Source organism: Ambystoma mexicanum, chromosome 6p (assembly GCF_040938575.1).
Source record: "Ambystoma mexicanum isolate Mex_15411 chromosome 6p, UKY_AmexF1_1, whole genome shotgun sequence".
Taxonomy (NCBI): Eukaryota; Metazoa; Chordata; class Amphibia; order Caudata; family Ambystomatidae; genus Ambystoma; species Ambystoma mexicanum.
Window position 1 is genome coordinate 5,133,730 of NC_090935.1, and position 15,944 is coordinate 5,149,673.

The window sequence follows — 15,944 nt, forward strand, 5'->3', positions numbered from 1 at the left end:
TTGATCCTGATGGAGAACAAAGTGGCCATTCACTACCTCAGCACACAAAGTGGAGTGGGGTGCTTGCCTCTCTGCAGAAAAGCATAAGCACAATTTCCACAATAGCTACCCAGCTATTACATACTAGACTGGAGAGTAAAGGAATACCAAAGGAGTGTTACAACCATACTGTTGATAGAATTCAAACAATGGTAGTCTGGGTCAGTTATAGCTTAGCATCACATTTTAGTGTTGACTAATGTATGAGGGCTAATGTTCTAGTGTAAAAGTAATTGCAGGAAGTTGGTTACTCACAAAAGGTTATTAACTACACCTATGATTGTTGTGACAAATTGATTTGTACATATTGTCAAATCCTGATAGGCGCTGACTGGATAAATTAATTGATGGGCCTCATTACACGGACGGCGGTGGACCAAGGTGCTATTAGCACCTTGGTCCATGCCGGTAAAATACTGGCACCGCCTTGGAGGAAAGGGGAATTACCGCCCTATTCCAAGGTTGGTGGGGCGGTAATTCTCCCTTCCCCCATTGCCCTTTCCCATTCCCATTTTTGCCCCATAGGGCATAATGGGAATGGGAAAGGTGCTAATTACGGCACCGCAAATTGCAGTACCGTAATTAGCTCCCTGGTCCCTTTGCGGGTTGGTTTTTAACACCTGCAAAAAGCAGGCGTTAAAGTCTCCAACCCGCAAAGGGACCTCGTAGTAAGGCGGTAAGGGTTAACGGTCACCGGTACCATTAACGGTGACCGTTAACCCTTACCGCCGTCCGTGTAATGAGGCCCGATGTGTTTGTTTTATTCAATCTTTTGTATTTGACGATCTGATTTTTGTCTTTTTAACTTAATTTGTTAATAAAATATGATGCTAAGCTATAACTGACCCAGACTACCGTTGTCTGGTGTTCCTTTTCTCCCCAGTCTAGTATGTAATAGCTGGGTAGCTATTGTGGAAATGGTGCCTATACTTCTGTATTCTAGTCCTCATCCACAAATCCCCCTCCAAAAAGAGGACCAGTTTGGAAAATTATTTGTGTTCACTCTGTGCAGAGAAGCAATGAGACCATGGTTCTGAGCTCTGGAGAACTGCATCTCCTGAATGGTAGCTCATCCGAGAACATCACAGCAGATGCATTGAGCACACAGACCTCGGCCTCCTACAAGTTGGAGCTCCGTCAGGATGGTCTGGAGGAGATAGTCTCCATTTGGGGGACTCGTCAAGTGGACCCCTTTGCTTCCAGTGTCAACCGGAAGTGCGAGTTGTTCTGCTGCAGGGAATTTCCCCTTCAGGGAGTTTTGGGGGACGCATTGACGGTCGAGTAGACTTTTTACCTCCTTTAGGAGTTCCCACCAATCCCAGTCATCCCACTGGCCCTCAGGAGATCCCATGTGTTGAGAACCACACTAATCCTGATCACCCTGGACTGGGCCCAGAGATCATGGTATCTGGTGTTGCAGGACATGTCCATCTACCCTCCCTGGCACCTTCCAAGGAGAGTCGACTTGGTCTCCCAGTCAGAGAGGCGGGTCCTCCACCCGAACCTCAGCAGCTTGAACCTTCACATGCTTGGCTACTGAGAGGCTGAGATACAAGGTGTGAGACTTGTTGGACATCATCCTCGAAGTGCTTCTTTCAGCTCAGAGACCAGCTACGAAATACATTCATGCCTGCAGGTGGCGTACAATTTCGATTTGGTGGCAGGAGAGGGAAGTGTAATCCTTTATCCCATCCTCTGTCCCCTGTGCTGGATTTTCCGCTTTCCTTTGCTCCAGCATGACTGCGGATTGGCACTATGAAGGGTTACCTCATCGCTATTTCTGTGTTCAAGAGGTCCCTACAATCAGGCTTGTTTTTCACAAACCCACTGTTATGTAGTTCTTGAGGGGTTTGTGTAACCAGTTTCCTCCTGCCTGTTCGTATTTCCAGTGGGGATTTGAATTTAGTTTAACTTTTCTTTTGGGCGCTTCATTCCTGTTCCATTAGAATGCTCAGCCTTAAGGTGATTTTCCTGCTTGCCATCACGTCACCAACATGGGTGAGTGAGCTCCAAGCGTTGTCTGTTGTACCTCCAGATTTGTTTTTTTTTTCCAAAGAGAAGGTGGCTTTGAGAGTGAGATCCTCCTTTCTACCAAAGATGGTCTCGGATTTGCATCTCCCTCAGATCCATCTTCCTGTGTTCTTCCCTGTATGTAAGGACTGATGGTAAATAAGACCTCCCTTATGACTAAACCCTTTCCCAAATTCAACGTACATATGAGGTTTTTCACTTGTATGTGTTCTCTGGAGGAAAGTAAGATCTCCCTACAATCAAATCCTTTCCCATATTCAGTGTACACATGAGATGTGTTACCTGTATGTCTACTCTGGTGGCAAATAAGATGTCCCTTCTAAGTAAACCCTTTCCCACATTCAATTTACTCATAAGGTTTTTCGCCTGTATGTGTCCTCTGGTGGATAATAAGATGCCCCTTCTGAGCAAACCCTTTCCCACATGCAATACAAACATAAGGTTTCTCACCTGTATGTGTTCTCTGGTGGCGAACTAGATCTGTCTTCTGAGCAAATCCTCTCCCACATTCAGTGCACTCATGTGGTTTCTCACCTGTATGTGTTCTCTGGTGGATAGGAAGATCTCCTTTGTGAGCAAACCCTTTTCCACATTCAGAGCACTCATAAGGTTTTTCACCTGTATGTGTTCTCTGGTGAGTAGTAAGATCTCCCTTCCAAATAAACCCTTTCCCACATTCAGTGCACTTATGAGGTTTCTCGCCTGTATGTGTTCTTTGGTGGTTAATAAGGACTTGTTTCAGAGTAAACCCTTTCCCACATTCAGTGCACTCATAGGGTTTCTCACCTGTATGTGTTCTCTGGTGGTAGATAAGATGTCTCTTCTCAGCAAAACCTTTCCCACATTCAGTGCACTCATGAGGTTTCTCACCTGTGTGTGTTCTCTGGTGTCTAATAAGACATCCCTTCTGAGCAAACCCTTTCCCACATTCAATGCACTCATATGGTTTGTTGCCTATATGTGTTCTCTGGTGAATAGTAAGATAGCCCTTCTGAGCAAACCCTTTCCCACATGCAATACACACATAAGGCTTTTCACCTGTATGTGTTCTCAGGTGGTAAATTAGATCTCTATTCAAAGCAAACCCTCTCCCACATTCAGTGCACTCATGTGGTTTCTCACCTGTATGTGTTCTCAGGTGGCGAAAAAGATCTCTCTTCTGAGCAAACCCTCTCCCACATTCAGTGCACTCATGTGGTTTCTCACCTGTATGTGTTCTCTGGTGGTCAGTAAGAAGTTGTTTCCAAGCAAAACCTTTCCCACATTTAGTGCAATCATAAGGTTTCTCGCCTGTATGTGTTCTATGGTGGCTAATAAGATGTCCCTTCTGAGCAAACCCTTTCCCACATTCAGTGCAATCATAAGGTTTATCGCCTGTATGTGTTCTCTGGTGGGAAATAAGAGGTCCCTTCTGAGCAAACCCTTTCCCACATTCAGGACACTCATGTGGTTTCTCACCTGTATGTGTCCTCTGGTGTTTAGTAAGAACGCCCTTCTGAGCAAATCCTTTCCCACATTCAATGCACTGATAAGGTTTATCTCCTGTATGTGTTCTCTGGTGGCTAATAAGATGTCCCTTCTGAGCAAACCCTTTCCCACATTCAATGCAGACATGTGGTTTATCGCCTGTATGCATTTGCTGGTGGCTGATGAGTGTATCATGCTTATGGATGCTATTCTCAATGCACTGATAAGGTTTTTCACCTATGTCCTCATGTGGGCAATAAGTATGTTCTTGAGAGGGCAATTGTTCCCACATTCTGTGCACGTGTAAAGTTTCTTGCCACTTTATTTGGTCAAATGCTTAATAAGAGGACCCTTTTCACTGAATTTTTTCCCAAATTCAGAGCTCATATGAGAAATGTTTTTCTTACAGCACATATCACATCAACATTTTCGTGCTAGATATCCCTCAGGCTCAGGATTGACAGAATGAACAAGCTTGGTTACTGGATGTTACCACAAAGGGGGTTGCATGGACGGAAGCCATCATGTATCCAATAGGCTTCTCAATCTCAGTTCCTCAATACTCTGAAAAGACAACTGGACCCCAAACTTGCACACTTTTAAGATGCTTGGAAATTGCATATTATAACTATCAAGCTTTTCGCTGCGTTAGTCCAGAGAATCTAACAATCACTGTTGTTGCATTTCTGGGGCGTCAGTCACCTGTCAACATAAAAGGAGATGCACATTATTACTTTCAACACGTTCACAATCGCAGGCATCAAATGTAACAAGAAGACTCTACTCAGTAGTTATGATGTTAACTCACGACTTTGAGGTGCCATCTATTGGGGAAAGGCACCCTAATAGGTGGAAGAGTTGTGGTGCCACAATGAGAATATTTAATGTGATAGAGGTAACATGCAGCATGAATAGTGGGATTCATTTTTATTTAGCAAATTTTAGCATCCAAAACATTAGGGGAAAAAACACAGGCATGGGATGTTCAAACATTTTAAATGGATATTTTAATCATTCGGAACATGCATATATATTGTACCATTTTAGTTATTCACAAATAACTAAATTAGTACATGGAAGCTCCCACTTTCCATATACAAACAATAAAGGCAGGTGTTTGACACTAGGTGTGCTCGAGGAAGAGGGCAAATATCCAAGTCTGTATCTCTGGGGCCACTAACAACACGGTCTGAACTTTTCAAAATCTGCAAGGAACTCGCCAAGCCAATTGCAGTCTCCATTTCTCCTCTTGCTTCCCTTGCCCTCTGTACCGCACTGGCCTCTCACTTCATCACTAAAACTGAGGACATCCTGTCCTCACTCTCCTCTACACCACTCCCTTCTCCCTCATCCGCTCCCGGGCCTCCCTTGGCCCCCCCTTCCCTCCTACTCTCCTCTTTCTCTCCCATATTACCTGATAAGGTTTCCAGACAAGTCCACTCTATGAGAGGGTTATCCACACAGGTGCCCCCTGCTCCTCTATAAGTATCTAGGACAACATTGTCTCCCTTGCTCCAGCCATGGCCGATTTCTGCAATCACTGCTTTGCCACTAGATCCTCCCCCTCACTCCTCAAGCACACCCTTGTGCACCCTCTCCTTAAAAAGCCTTCTGCCGACCCTTCCTGTCTGGCTAACTACTGCCCTATCTCTATTCGCTGATTTTACTCGATCTATCAGCGGCTTTTGACACTGTGGACCACGGAAATTTGTCTAACCATCTCGCATTCAGAAAGTCCCTGAAGACCTACGTGTTCTAGACGGGACTGGCCAGTTTGTCCTTTCCTCCTTCTCAGCGCCATGATACTTTCGGGTGACTGTGCGCTTTACATGTTTTTCTAACATAACCTCACATAACCCCCTTTCCTTGGCCATCTCCTAACCTATATACCACACTGAATCAGTTGGTTGTTTCCACAACCACCAGTCTGGCTTCAGAGCTGCCAGGGGCATGGAAACTGCACTCCTGAACACCTGTGAAGACTTGCTCTCTAATCTCGATTCCAACTGTCTTTCCGTTTTCTTCCTTCTTGACCTTTACTCTGCCTTTGATACGGTATATCATGCCACCCTTAATAATCGGCTCTGTGATACGCTTGGTAACACAGACCTGGCTCTGGACTGGTATGTTACATATACCTGGCATGGCCGACCTTTCTAGAGGAACACTTCCCCGCTCAGTAATTTTAGTCATACCAATGAAGGCAGGACATTGTTTTACCAATTGATTACCATTATCACACTTTCATGATACTGCACACTCCAGTTCCCCTGATTCCAGGACCCGAGGCACTATTTGCGCACCATTCTCTTTTTAGCAAATCTCTAAGATATTTTCTGGAATCTAAACGTAATTGATTCCACCTCCCATTTCTGGATTTCTTATTTGCCTTTTTTTAGAGAGTTTTTTTTTTTTACCAGCGGTGCTACCTTCGATGGATATCTCCTGCAATTGGTTTTGATCTTTATTAATTTATTTATTTTAATTCTCATAATGTGCCTAATCGCCAGCAGGCGCACACCAAAATATGAACAAAACAAACAGTCAAGAGAAGCACAGAAATGAGAGAGAGACTCTATGGAGTCATGAAGAGAAAGGTCTTAAGCTTATTTCTGAAGTCAGAAAGTGAAGAAGAAGAAAGCTTGAGGTGCAAAGGAATTAAGTTCTACATGGCGGGGGTGATGAAATCAAACCTGTTTTTTTCCAAACTTAGCCAGGCGAAATCTGGGCTACCTAAGCCCAGCCTGTTCTGATGACCTGAGCGAACGTACAGGAGCATAACGGTGAATGCGCTCTGTGAGATAACCGGGAGCTTGATCGTTCAAAAACTTAAAGGTAAGTGTAAGGATCTTGAAAGAAATCCAGTGCTTGATGGGCAGCCAGTGCACTTTTTGTCTGGCTTCAGTAATAGACTGCCGTCTTGGAAAACCCAGAACTGCCCTAAACGCACCATTTTGTGTAATCTGCAGGGAGGCCAGGTTGGATTGGGCAGTGCCAGCTAGAAGACTGTTACAATAATATAGCCCCGAGTTGACCAAAGCTGAGGCTGGTATGGACATATTGTTAACAGGCATAAAAGGACACAGAGAACCAAGTTGCTTATTAAACCAACCGCATGAGGCACGAGTCTTAGCCACATGAGGTCTCATGGTGAGTTCTGCATCAATGGTGACCTAAAGCATTTTGACAGTCTGGATCACAGGAATAGAGACGTCAGAGATAGAAAAAGCTGCATAATCGGAGGAGAGAGGTTTTAACATGTGGCCGGACGCGGTGATGAGGTTTTTTCAGTGTTTAATGCTATGGAATTCTGGGTCATTCAGGAGTGAATAATAGAGTAGAATAGCATCATTAATAGCATTGGAATCGACAGAATATACACCAGATAATTCAAGGATGACCTGGGTATTGTCAGCATAATTAGTATAGAAGATACCCAGGCCATCAAGCAGCAAGAGCAAAGTAAGAATATAGATATTAAAAGAGTTGGCGAAAGTGAAGAGCCCTGAGGAACACCCTGTGTTAAAAGCGAAGGAGAGGATGAAGCATCATGAATGACAATACAAGCATTGCGAGGACCCAAAAAGGAGACCAACCATTGAGTAGTTTAGTCAGTACAAACAACAAGAGATTGAAGCCTAGCTGCTAGTAATCCATGGTCGACCAAATCGAAAGCGGCCGAAAGATCCAGCAACATGAGTAGTGCTGGATGACCGTGATCGATAATGGCCGCCAAGTTAGATTTTAAATCAAGCATGGCCGTCTCAGTACCGCGTCGAGCACGGTAGCCTGATTGGCGAGGCCTGAGAATGGAATTCTCCTCGATGAATTGTTGTATTGATGAATTCTCCTCGATGAACACCAAGTTTCACTGATCAACAGATCCAAGATACCATAAGTGGTCCTTCCTTTTTTGACCCCACAGGTGACAATCCCCCTTTGGGCACAACTAACACAGGAGATAGTATTCTACGCCTCAAGAAGAAGTGTTTTCGCACTGAACTTCATGCCCACTTCTTAAGAGAATATGTGAGAGCTAATATTATCCCTAGTGGTCTTGTTGTGAGGAATGCCCCCTGTCTTTTCCTAGACGATAAAGAGTACGTGACCAATTTCAGTCATATAGCAACAAAGTGCAGCCGCGACTTAATGGTATTGACCATCACTACGGCACAGCAGATCGCCACTCAGATTCCAAAAGACCTAGATTTAGAGGAAGCTAGTTTTATCACCAATACAGCCATTGCCAACGCCAAGAATTTATTGACTGATCTTAATAAACAATTTGACGATTTCAAGAATGCAACCCTTAATATAAAAACCAAGAACCTCCAGAAAGACATCAAAGAGTTCCAATTAGAAGTTGTTTATCCATATCTTTCTGACAATTACATCAACAATCTCAATCAGGGTTTCCCTCAAGGATCATCAGGACCCCGGGCCCAGCGGAACGGTCAAGGAGGAGTAAATTTTTCAGGCTCCAGTAGCGGGCGTCTTCTGACGATCAATCGAAACAACGACAACAGGGTCCACCACCAGCAAATCTTGCCTATCCCCCTATTTCCTTTTTTAGGGGGTGAGGAGTTTGGGAACCCCCAGTGGGGCCTACCACAATGGGGTTTTCAACCATGCTGAGGCAGAATAAACCAACGTCCCCGACGCCGCCGGCAGAGGTACTGAATTTGACTGAAGACCTGGAAACAATCCCTATTTTCAATATAGCAAATATCACTCTCTAAAAGGCTGACACCTCGGTCCTAACGAAAGGTCTGTCATATGTACCCACAGTCCGGACGGATTGGTACGACTCCGAAATGGAGATCCGAACATTTTTATGCAAAGTAATGTTACGCACTTTCTTTAAGGAACACAACATAGAGGCGGAGGAGTCCGAAGAAGAAACCGGTTTACACGATCCCTCATCATTTACCCCGTCCGAAAGTCAAATACCAAGTGAAATCCTAACTTTTGAAAGATGCATCCCACAAGACTTTGCCAAATTACAAACAAAACCCATAAAAACCAAACATAATTTGATCCTAGCTGAAAAACAAGCTCTGACATCGCTCCAACAACAAGAATATAATCATCAAACCCTCGGATAAAGGTGGTGGACTAGTCATCATGACCACTAACCAGTATAAGAATATGGTGCTGGCACTACTTAACGATCACACCAGTTACAATGTCCTTCGAAAAGATCCCACCCGAGAAATTTGCCAAGAAATAACAGAAACCGTGAATTTTGCACTACAGCGTGATTGGATTTCCAACAAAGAGGCAGATTTCCTGACAAGACCATCTGGAAGAACCCCTTGTTTCTATGCATTCCCCAAGATACACAAGGATCCTGCCATTCCACCAGGCCGCCCGATAGTTTTGGGATGTGGGCCGATCCTTGAACCACTTTGCAAATTCGTTGATCACTTCTTGCAACCAATCAGTACAAATACATCCACGTACCTCAGGGATACAACTCATACCATCACTATCTTTGAGGGCCTGGAATTTAACCCGACAGAACAACTCTTGGTTAGCATGGACATTAAGTCCCTATATACGAGTATCCCCAGGAAGAAGCGATTGAATGTGCCAGGATATGGCTAACTGCAGACCTTTTGCCTAACAGGACTCTGACCAATTTCATTTTGGAGCTAATGGCAATAGCACTTCGCAGAAGTTTCTTTATTTTTGACAACTCAATGGGCCTCATTACGACCCAGGCGGTAAGTTACCGCCTGGGCCGTGACTTTACCACCATGGCGTAAACTGCGTTTACGCCATGGTGGTTGGCGGACTTACCGCCCCATTCCGAGGTTGGCGGGGGCGGTAAGTCCCCAATCCCCATTTACCCTTCCCCATTCCCATTTTTGCCCCATAGGGCATAATGGGAGTGGGGAAGGCGTTAATTACGCCACCGTAAATTACGGTGGCGTAATTAACTCCATGGTCCCTTAGCGCCATGGATTTTAACACCTGCTAAAAGCAGGTGTTAAAAGCGCCATGGCGCTAAGGGACCTCGTACTCGGGCGGTAAGGGTCGGCGCTGTTAACGCTGCCGTAAACCCCTTACCGCCTGGGTCGTAATGAGGCCCAATATAGCTGCAGATCAAAGGCACCACCATGGGCGCGTCCTTTGCCCCAAGCCTGGCAATTCTCTTTATGGCTAAATCCGAAAGGGACTTTGTACTTTCCAATCTCAATATGTGGCACTCTCAGATTAGCCACTGGTATCGTTATATTGACAACGTCATCTTTATCTGGACTCACAGCATTTTGGACCTGGCTTAACACTTGCAACCCTGAAATTCAGTTCACTATGGAACAAAGTAATTCTGAAATTAAATTCTTGGATTTGTCCATACGACCCACAAATAGCAAACTAGAGTGTGACCTGTACCGAAAACCGACGGCTCGAAACACCTTACTACATTACGCCAGTAATCATCCGGCCCACACCAAAGATAATCTACCATATCTACCATATGGGCAATACATTAGAATACGCAGGAACTGCACCTCTCCAAAGGACTTCAAGCGACATGCTGAGAGTCTATCCACTCGACTATTAGCAAGAGGATACCCTAAAAAAACAACTAGAACAGGCTAAAAAAAGAGCTCGTAACAGCAACAGAGACACTCTTCTCCAATTGCAACGAGAAAATGCAGACACCAAAGAAGACCGTCTTACTTGAGTTGTAACCTTTGGGACCCATACCTCTCAAGTAAAGAAAATTATTAACAAACATTGGCACATAGCACGCCTGAACTTACCAGATGAACAAATCCCAAGATTTTCTTACAAACGGGCCAAAAACATCAGAGACCATCTGGTACACTCTCTATATCAGCCAATCAGAAATGTTACACGCATGTTACAACCCTTACAAGGCCATTATCCTTGTGGGAACTGCATCGCCTGCCAATTTACAAAATAGATGAGCACCTTCCAAATTGGAAGACGTAAATGGACACTCAAGGATCTTACTAACTGCAAGAGCCAGAATGTAATCGGTGTCCAGTCATAATGTCGAATGAAATTAGTCGAATTACAAAAAAGTCGAATCCAAAAAGTCGAAAACAAAAATGTCGAATTTTTTATTTTATTTTTTTATTTATATATTTTTTTTGGGTTCCGGTGGTAAAAAAAAGGGGTAAAACAAAAAAAAATTAAAAAGGGGGCTTGGGGGAAAACCCCCCCATTTCGGAAAAAAAAAAAAAAAAAAAAAAAAAAAAAATCGACATTTTTGTTTTCGACTTTTTGGATTCGACTTTTTGACTTTCGAAATTATTGAATTCGACATTATGACTATGAACCATGTAATCTACTGCATTGGATGTCCTTGTGGCTTCCGTTACATTGGCCAAACTACACGAGCAGTCAATATCAGAATTTCCGAACACAGGTCGAAAATTCGATGCAAAAACCTAACAGCGCCCCTAGTGTAACATGTTATAATGGCTAACCATACCCCAAATAACATCTTTTGGTGGGTAGTTGAGAAAATTAAGGGAGGCCCTGACATCCAATATAGCCTCCTCAAATAAGAATCACGTTGGATACATAGGGCCTCATTATAACCTTTGCGTAACGGGTTAACGGGCGGTCCCGTTAAACTCGTTCTGCAAAATTACGAGGTCCCCTCGCGGGACCTGGTAAGGACGCCATAGGCTTGACACATATCACCATGGCCTGAATGAGATTTTTCAACCTATATTGTAAACTATGATCTTATACATAGCAACTATCTTTCATTACTCTCTGTTACAGTCTAGCTTTAAACACTCCAGCTGCCCCTTTTGATATACCTCTGGTCCTACATCATTGAAGACATATTTACCCATCAGGACCAGTTATATTACTCAACATTACAGCCCGGCTGTGTTTCTGGCCTGGCTAGCCTAAAACTCCATTTGAATTAATGTTTCACTAAGCTTGCCCTCTGCATCCTGTCTTCGAGTCTTATCCCACGGGATTGTTTGCCTGCGGTTTTAAACCTCCAGAAGATAGCACTAGCCACAAACACCCGACTACTCTCTATGGGCCTCATTACAACCTTGGTGCTAAGTGCACCAACTTTACCACCATGGTGTAAACTCCGTTTACACCATGGTGGATGGCGGATTTACCGCCCCATTCCAAGGTGAGTGGGGCGGTAAATCCCCATTTCCCATTTTCCCTTCCCCATTCCCATTTTTGCCCCATAGGGCATAATGGGAGTGGGGAAGGCGCTAATTACGCCGCCGTAAATTACAGCGGCGTAATTAGCACCATGGCAGGTTAGCGCCATGGATTTTAACGCCTGCTAAAAGCAGGCGTTAAAATCAGAATCAGGCGTTGAGGGTTAACGGTGGCGTTAACCCTTAACGCCTGAGTTGTAATGAGGCCCGCTCATAGTCTGCCCGGTTGACCACACATAGTGAACAACAACCAAGCTTGCCTGCACAATAGTGTATAAATACTAAAACTGTCTGCACAGTGGGCTATACAGGTCAATGGGCCTCATTGCGAGTCTGGTTACCGCCGGACTCGTATTACCATTCTGCCTCTGTGATTCCCGGAATTACCAGGACATTACAACCCCGGTTACCCGGGAATCACGGAGGCAGAATGGTGTTAATCCCCATTCCCATTGAGTCCTATTGGACTCAATGGGAATGGGGATCATGGAAACACCGGCAGCATCTCGTGATGCTGCTGGTGTTTCCTCGTCCGCCTGCAGGCGGGCGGTGTTAAACCCGCCAGGTCAGACCTGGCGGGAACATCACCTCCCGCCTGCAGGAGCCGAGATCAGGCGGTCCGGAAACAATGGTGGCGGTGGGTTTACCTCCACCGTTATTTCCGGACCGCCTGATTTGTAATGAGGCCCAATGCCTTTTATTTAAAATACTCACCATTCTATGTATACCATAGCAATCATCATTGATATTTTTTCGCTACTGTTGTGGTCCACTATGATTACGATGTGCCCTGTACATTGATTCTTACTTAACTGAGCTTTTCTCCATGAGCACGTGCAAACTCTACTACTACGCGCAAACGCCATGACAACTGTAAACACTTCAACGTGTTTAACGGGCATGCGCCATTCCCATAGCAACAGGTTAACACCTCGAAGACGCTGCATGCGCACACTTCATTCCTGGGTGCACGGGCGAGACAGTTCAGGTTCGTGCAGGTTTTCAGCGGACTCATGGAGCTGCGGCACCGATACACACAGCGAAAAGGCTGAGTCACAGGTAAGCTCCAACATAGATTTTAGCACACGCATAGTTGACAACCGTGTCTACCCCGGCCGTACGGGCTTGACAGCGTGCGCCCATGAGCGGTGGTCACTTCACTTTTTTTGCTTGCATAATAATCTTACATGTAGCTTTTTCTCCTGACAACGCATATATATTACAAACAGTGAGCGAGAGGTAAGCCCTGGCGCCTTTTTGGATACAACAATATGTACCACGGCTGCCTCTGCCCTTTCATGCGATAATCACACAATTGTATTACTTCCTCTGCACAGTTGAAACACAGTGCCTGCACGTTAACTTTTTAATACTCAGCCTTCGTTCTAATTCAAATTTTTTAAGCCCCTTTTCCAATTCCCATGACACAAACTAGTCTATACGGACAATCTAAGTTTCAATCAAAAATTAATGTAACACCTACTAAACGAGATAAATGGGATAGCAATACTTACTAAACGAGGCTCTGGTACCTTGTTTTTCTACCCCTACTCAGGAGTCTATTACAAGGACCAATACCTACAACCGGCTATTTGCAAATACCTGATGCCCGTGATCTGGAGCACATATATATAAATTGATGAGACTGCGTCCGGATCCTTACAGGTACCAGATACCTGGTGAACTGTTACCTTATGTTTATGTGCCCACCGCTAAACTGTTTTGCATTAAGTTATTTTTACTTGTGCATCACACCACATGAGACACTGGCAGTTAGCTCATGTAGCTTCATTCTTTTAAATTTTCCATAGAAACATCGCCATGTGAACTTGACTGCGAAACTTCACATACATTTGCTATTCACACGACTGGTTTTGCTACCTGGCATCCCTCCTGTATGGAGAGAATCCGAGCACTTGGGATCTGAAGCACCGGCAGGTAAGTCTCCCGTCAGGCGCTGTGAGAATAGATTTGTATACTTTAATGCCCTAGTAAAATGGGCACCCGCAGCACAATTCCACTCACTAGATATCTATGAATTCCCTACAGGGTCCGGATTAGGAGCCCTGATGAAGGCAAACTTATTAAAGTACATCACCACCGAAACGTGAAGACACACAGGGAACAATTGAATACCTGCACCCCTGTTTTACCAAAAACTTTTTGGTTCAGCAAACAACTGTCACGTCGGCAAGGATAAGATATCTTATGTTTAATGACCCTGCAGTAATTACTGTTTCCTTGAAAACAAGTCTTTGCTATATTAGGGATAACTAAAGTACCCATCCGGGGACCAATGATACAATGGACATATTGAACTCTCCTTCCCTTTTCTATACTTGGGTCCCCTCCTAATAATACTGTTTGGTTAGTAATTTAACTAACAAGCATTGTTTCTTTTTTGCTTTTGTTTTTGTTACATGTGTTTCCTATAAAACTCTTCAGTAATTCTGAATATCATTGTAAACTGCACCCAATTGTATGTGCTATGTTGACTCTTTTTTATATCAACTGTTGAGAATATCTGATTCTACTTGTTGATCTTTAGTTTCTCTGTTTTGATATTTACTTCTAACTTAACCTTTTAGCAACAACAACATAAATATTTGTTTCATAACAGTGGGTGGTAATTTCCACATAGCGGCTGATTCACTCATAGGATTTCAATAATTAAGAAACCTAGTCCCTCATTACGACCCAGGCGTTGGACCATGGTGCTAATAGCACCATGGTTCATGCCGGTAACTTACCGACTCAGCCATGGTGGAATGGGGAATTACCGCCCCATTCCGAGGTTGGCGGGGCGGTAATTCCCCATGCCGCCATGGCCCTTCCCCATTCCCATTTTGCCCCATAGGGCTCAATGGGACTGGGGAAGGCGCCAATTATGGCACCGTAAATTACGGTGCCATAATTAGCTCCTAGGTACCTTTGCGGGTTGGTTTTTTAACGCCTGCTAAAAGCAGGCATTAATGTGCCACCCGCAAAGGGACCTCGTAATCAGTCGTTAAGGGTTTAACAGCACCGCCACCTTTTTACGGCGCCGTTAACCCCTTAACGCCTGTTTTGTAATGAGGGCCCTAATCTCTTTGCAAACACACATGTGGACAGTTTTAGACTAAAACATCTGTCCACCCCAAATCTATGCAGCTTCAAACATAAATAGTAAGGGTGCACTCGTTTGTTTTCGTAACTGAAGGTAAGCCACCCGATCCATCCCCTTGAGGAGGAATGGAACGTTTGTGATTGGGCAGTAATGTTTAGGCGGAAGCGTGTCGAGATTGTTCTTCTTGAGGGGAGGTGTGATTCATGCCTCTTTGAGATCAGTTGGTACCCTCAAGGAAGGATTGATTAATCAGTTTGGTCACCCATGGGCCAATGGAATCGAGACACTTCACTAATAACCTAGCGGGGCAAACATCACCCTTGCATGTAGTGGGCTTCATGTCAAGAATAATCTTAGTAATTTCTGCCACTGTGCAGGGAGTGAAGGAAAAAGACAACTTAGGGGCGGTAGACTCTGGGCTAATGACCTGAGGACCAGGAGCCGGAGATGGACCTACTATTGAAGTCAATTTAGCATAATATTGTTGAGAAAGAAAGCCAGTGTCAGGAGAGCAGGACACCTGAGAGGGATCCACTGAAGAAATCAATTTAACATTAGATTGTTGAGAAGGAGAACCAATGTCAGGAGAGAAGGACACCTGAGAGGGAACTACAATCAGGCAGCCTTTGTGACATTAATCTGAGAAGAGGTGCTCACTTCCAAGTGAGTGGCTACTTTAGCAGAGAAAGCATCATGTATTGTTTGACACCATGTGGCGTCTTGCGGTACCCTGACGTTGAATTCTATGTTGGAGTTAAATTCCTGAAGGATAGAAAACAGCTCCTTAGAGCTTGATTTGGCTTGGGAAATTAGTTTGTTATAATATGAGGATTTAGCCAAGATAACAGTAGCCTGGATTTTTTTTACTGTGTTTTTATTTGGGCTAGGAGTACTGGAGATGGTAGCTTTCGCCAAGCGTGCTCTGCGGCCCGCCTAGCGTGCCCAAGACTGAGGATATCCTCATTGAACCAATGCTTGGTCAAAGTTTCAGGCTTGATGCATCTGGTAGAAAGAGGGGCAAAGTCCTCAACAAAAGGGTTGATACTGGATTTCATGTGGGCTGAGATGGCTGCCGAACCATCAAGATTCTGCAAATCACCTGGTCTATTTTCAACCTCCAG

At 44.5% G+C, this 15,944-nt stretch overlaps 2 protein-coding genes across 2 annotated transcripts in view; both read right to left on the reverse strand.

The window, feature by feature from the left end:
* The window catches only part of LOC138511121 (zinc finger protein 850-like), a 394,345-nt gene that overhangs the window by 322,682 nt on the left and 55,719 nt on the right, over window positions 1–15,944 (reverse strand). The gene's annotated exons all lie outside the window — the stretch shown is intronic.
* LOC138511120 (zinc finger protein 615-like) overlaps window positions 937–15,944 on the reverse strand; it is a 70,731-nt gene continuing 55,723 nt past the window's right edge. The window contains exon 3 of the mRNA XM_069626605.1: window positions 937–4,239. Within this exon, the coding sequence (XP_069482706.1) occupies window positions 2,417–3,829 (1,413 nt within the window). The 5' untranslated portion in view covers window positions 3,830–4,239 and the 3' untranslated portion in view covers window positions 937–2,416. The remainder of the gene's footprint in view (window positions 4,240–15,944) is intronic.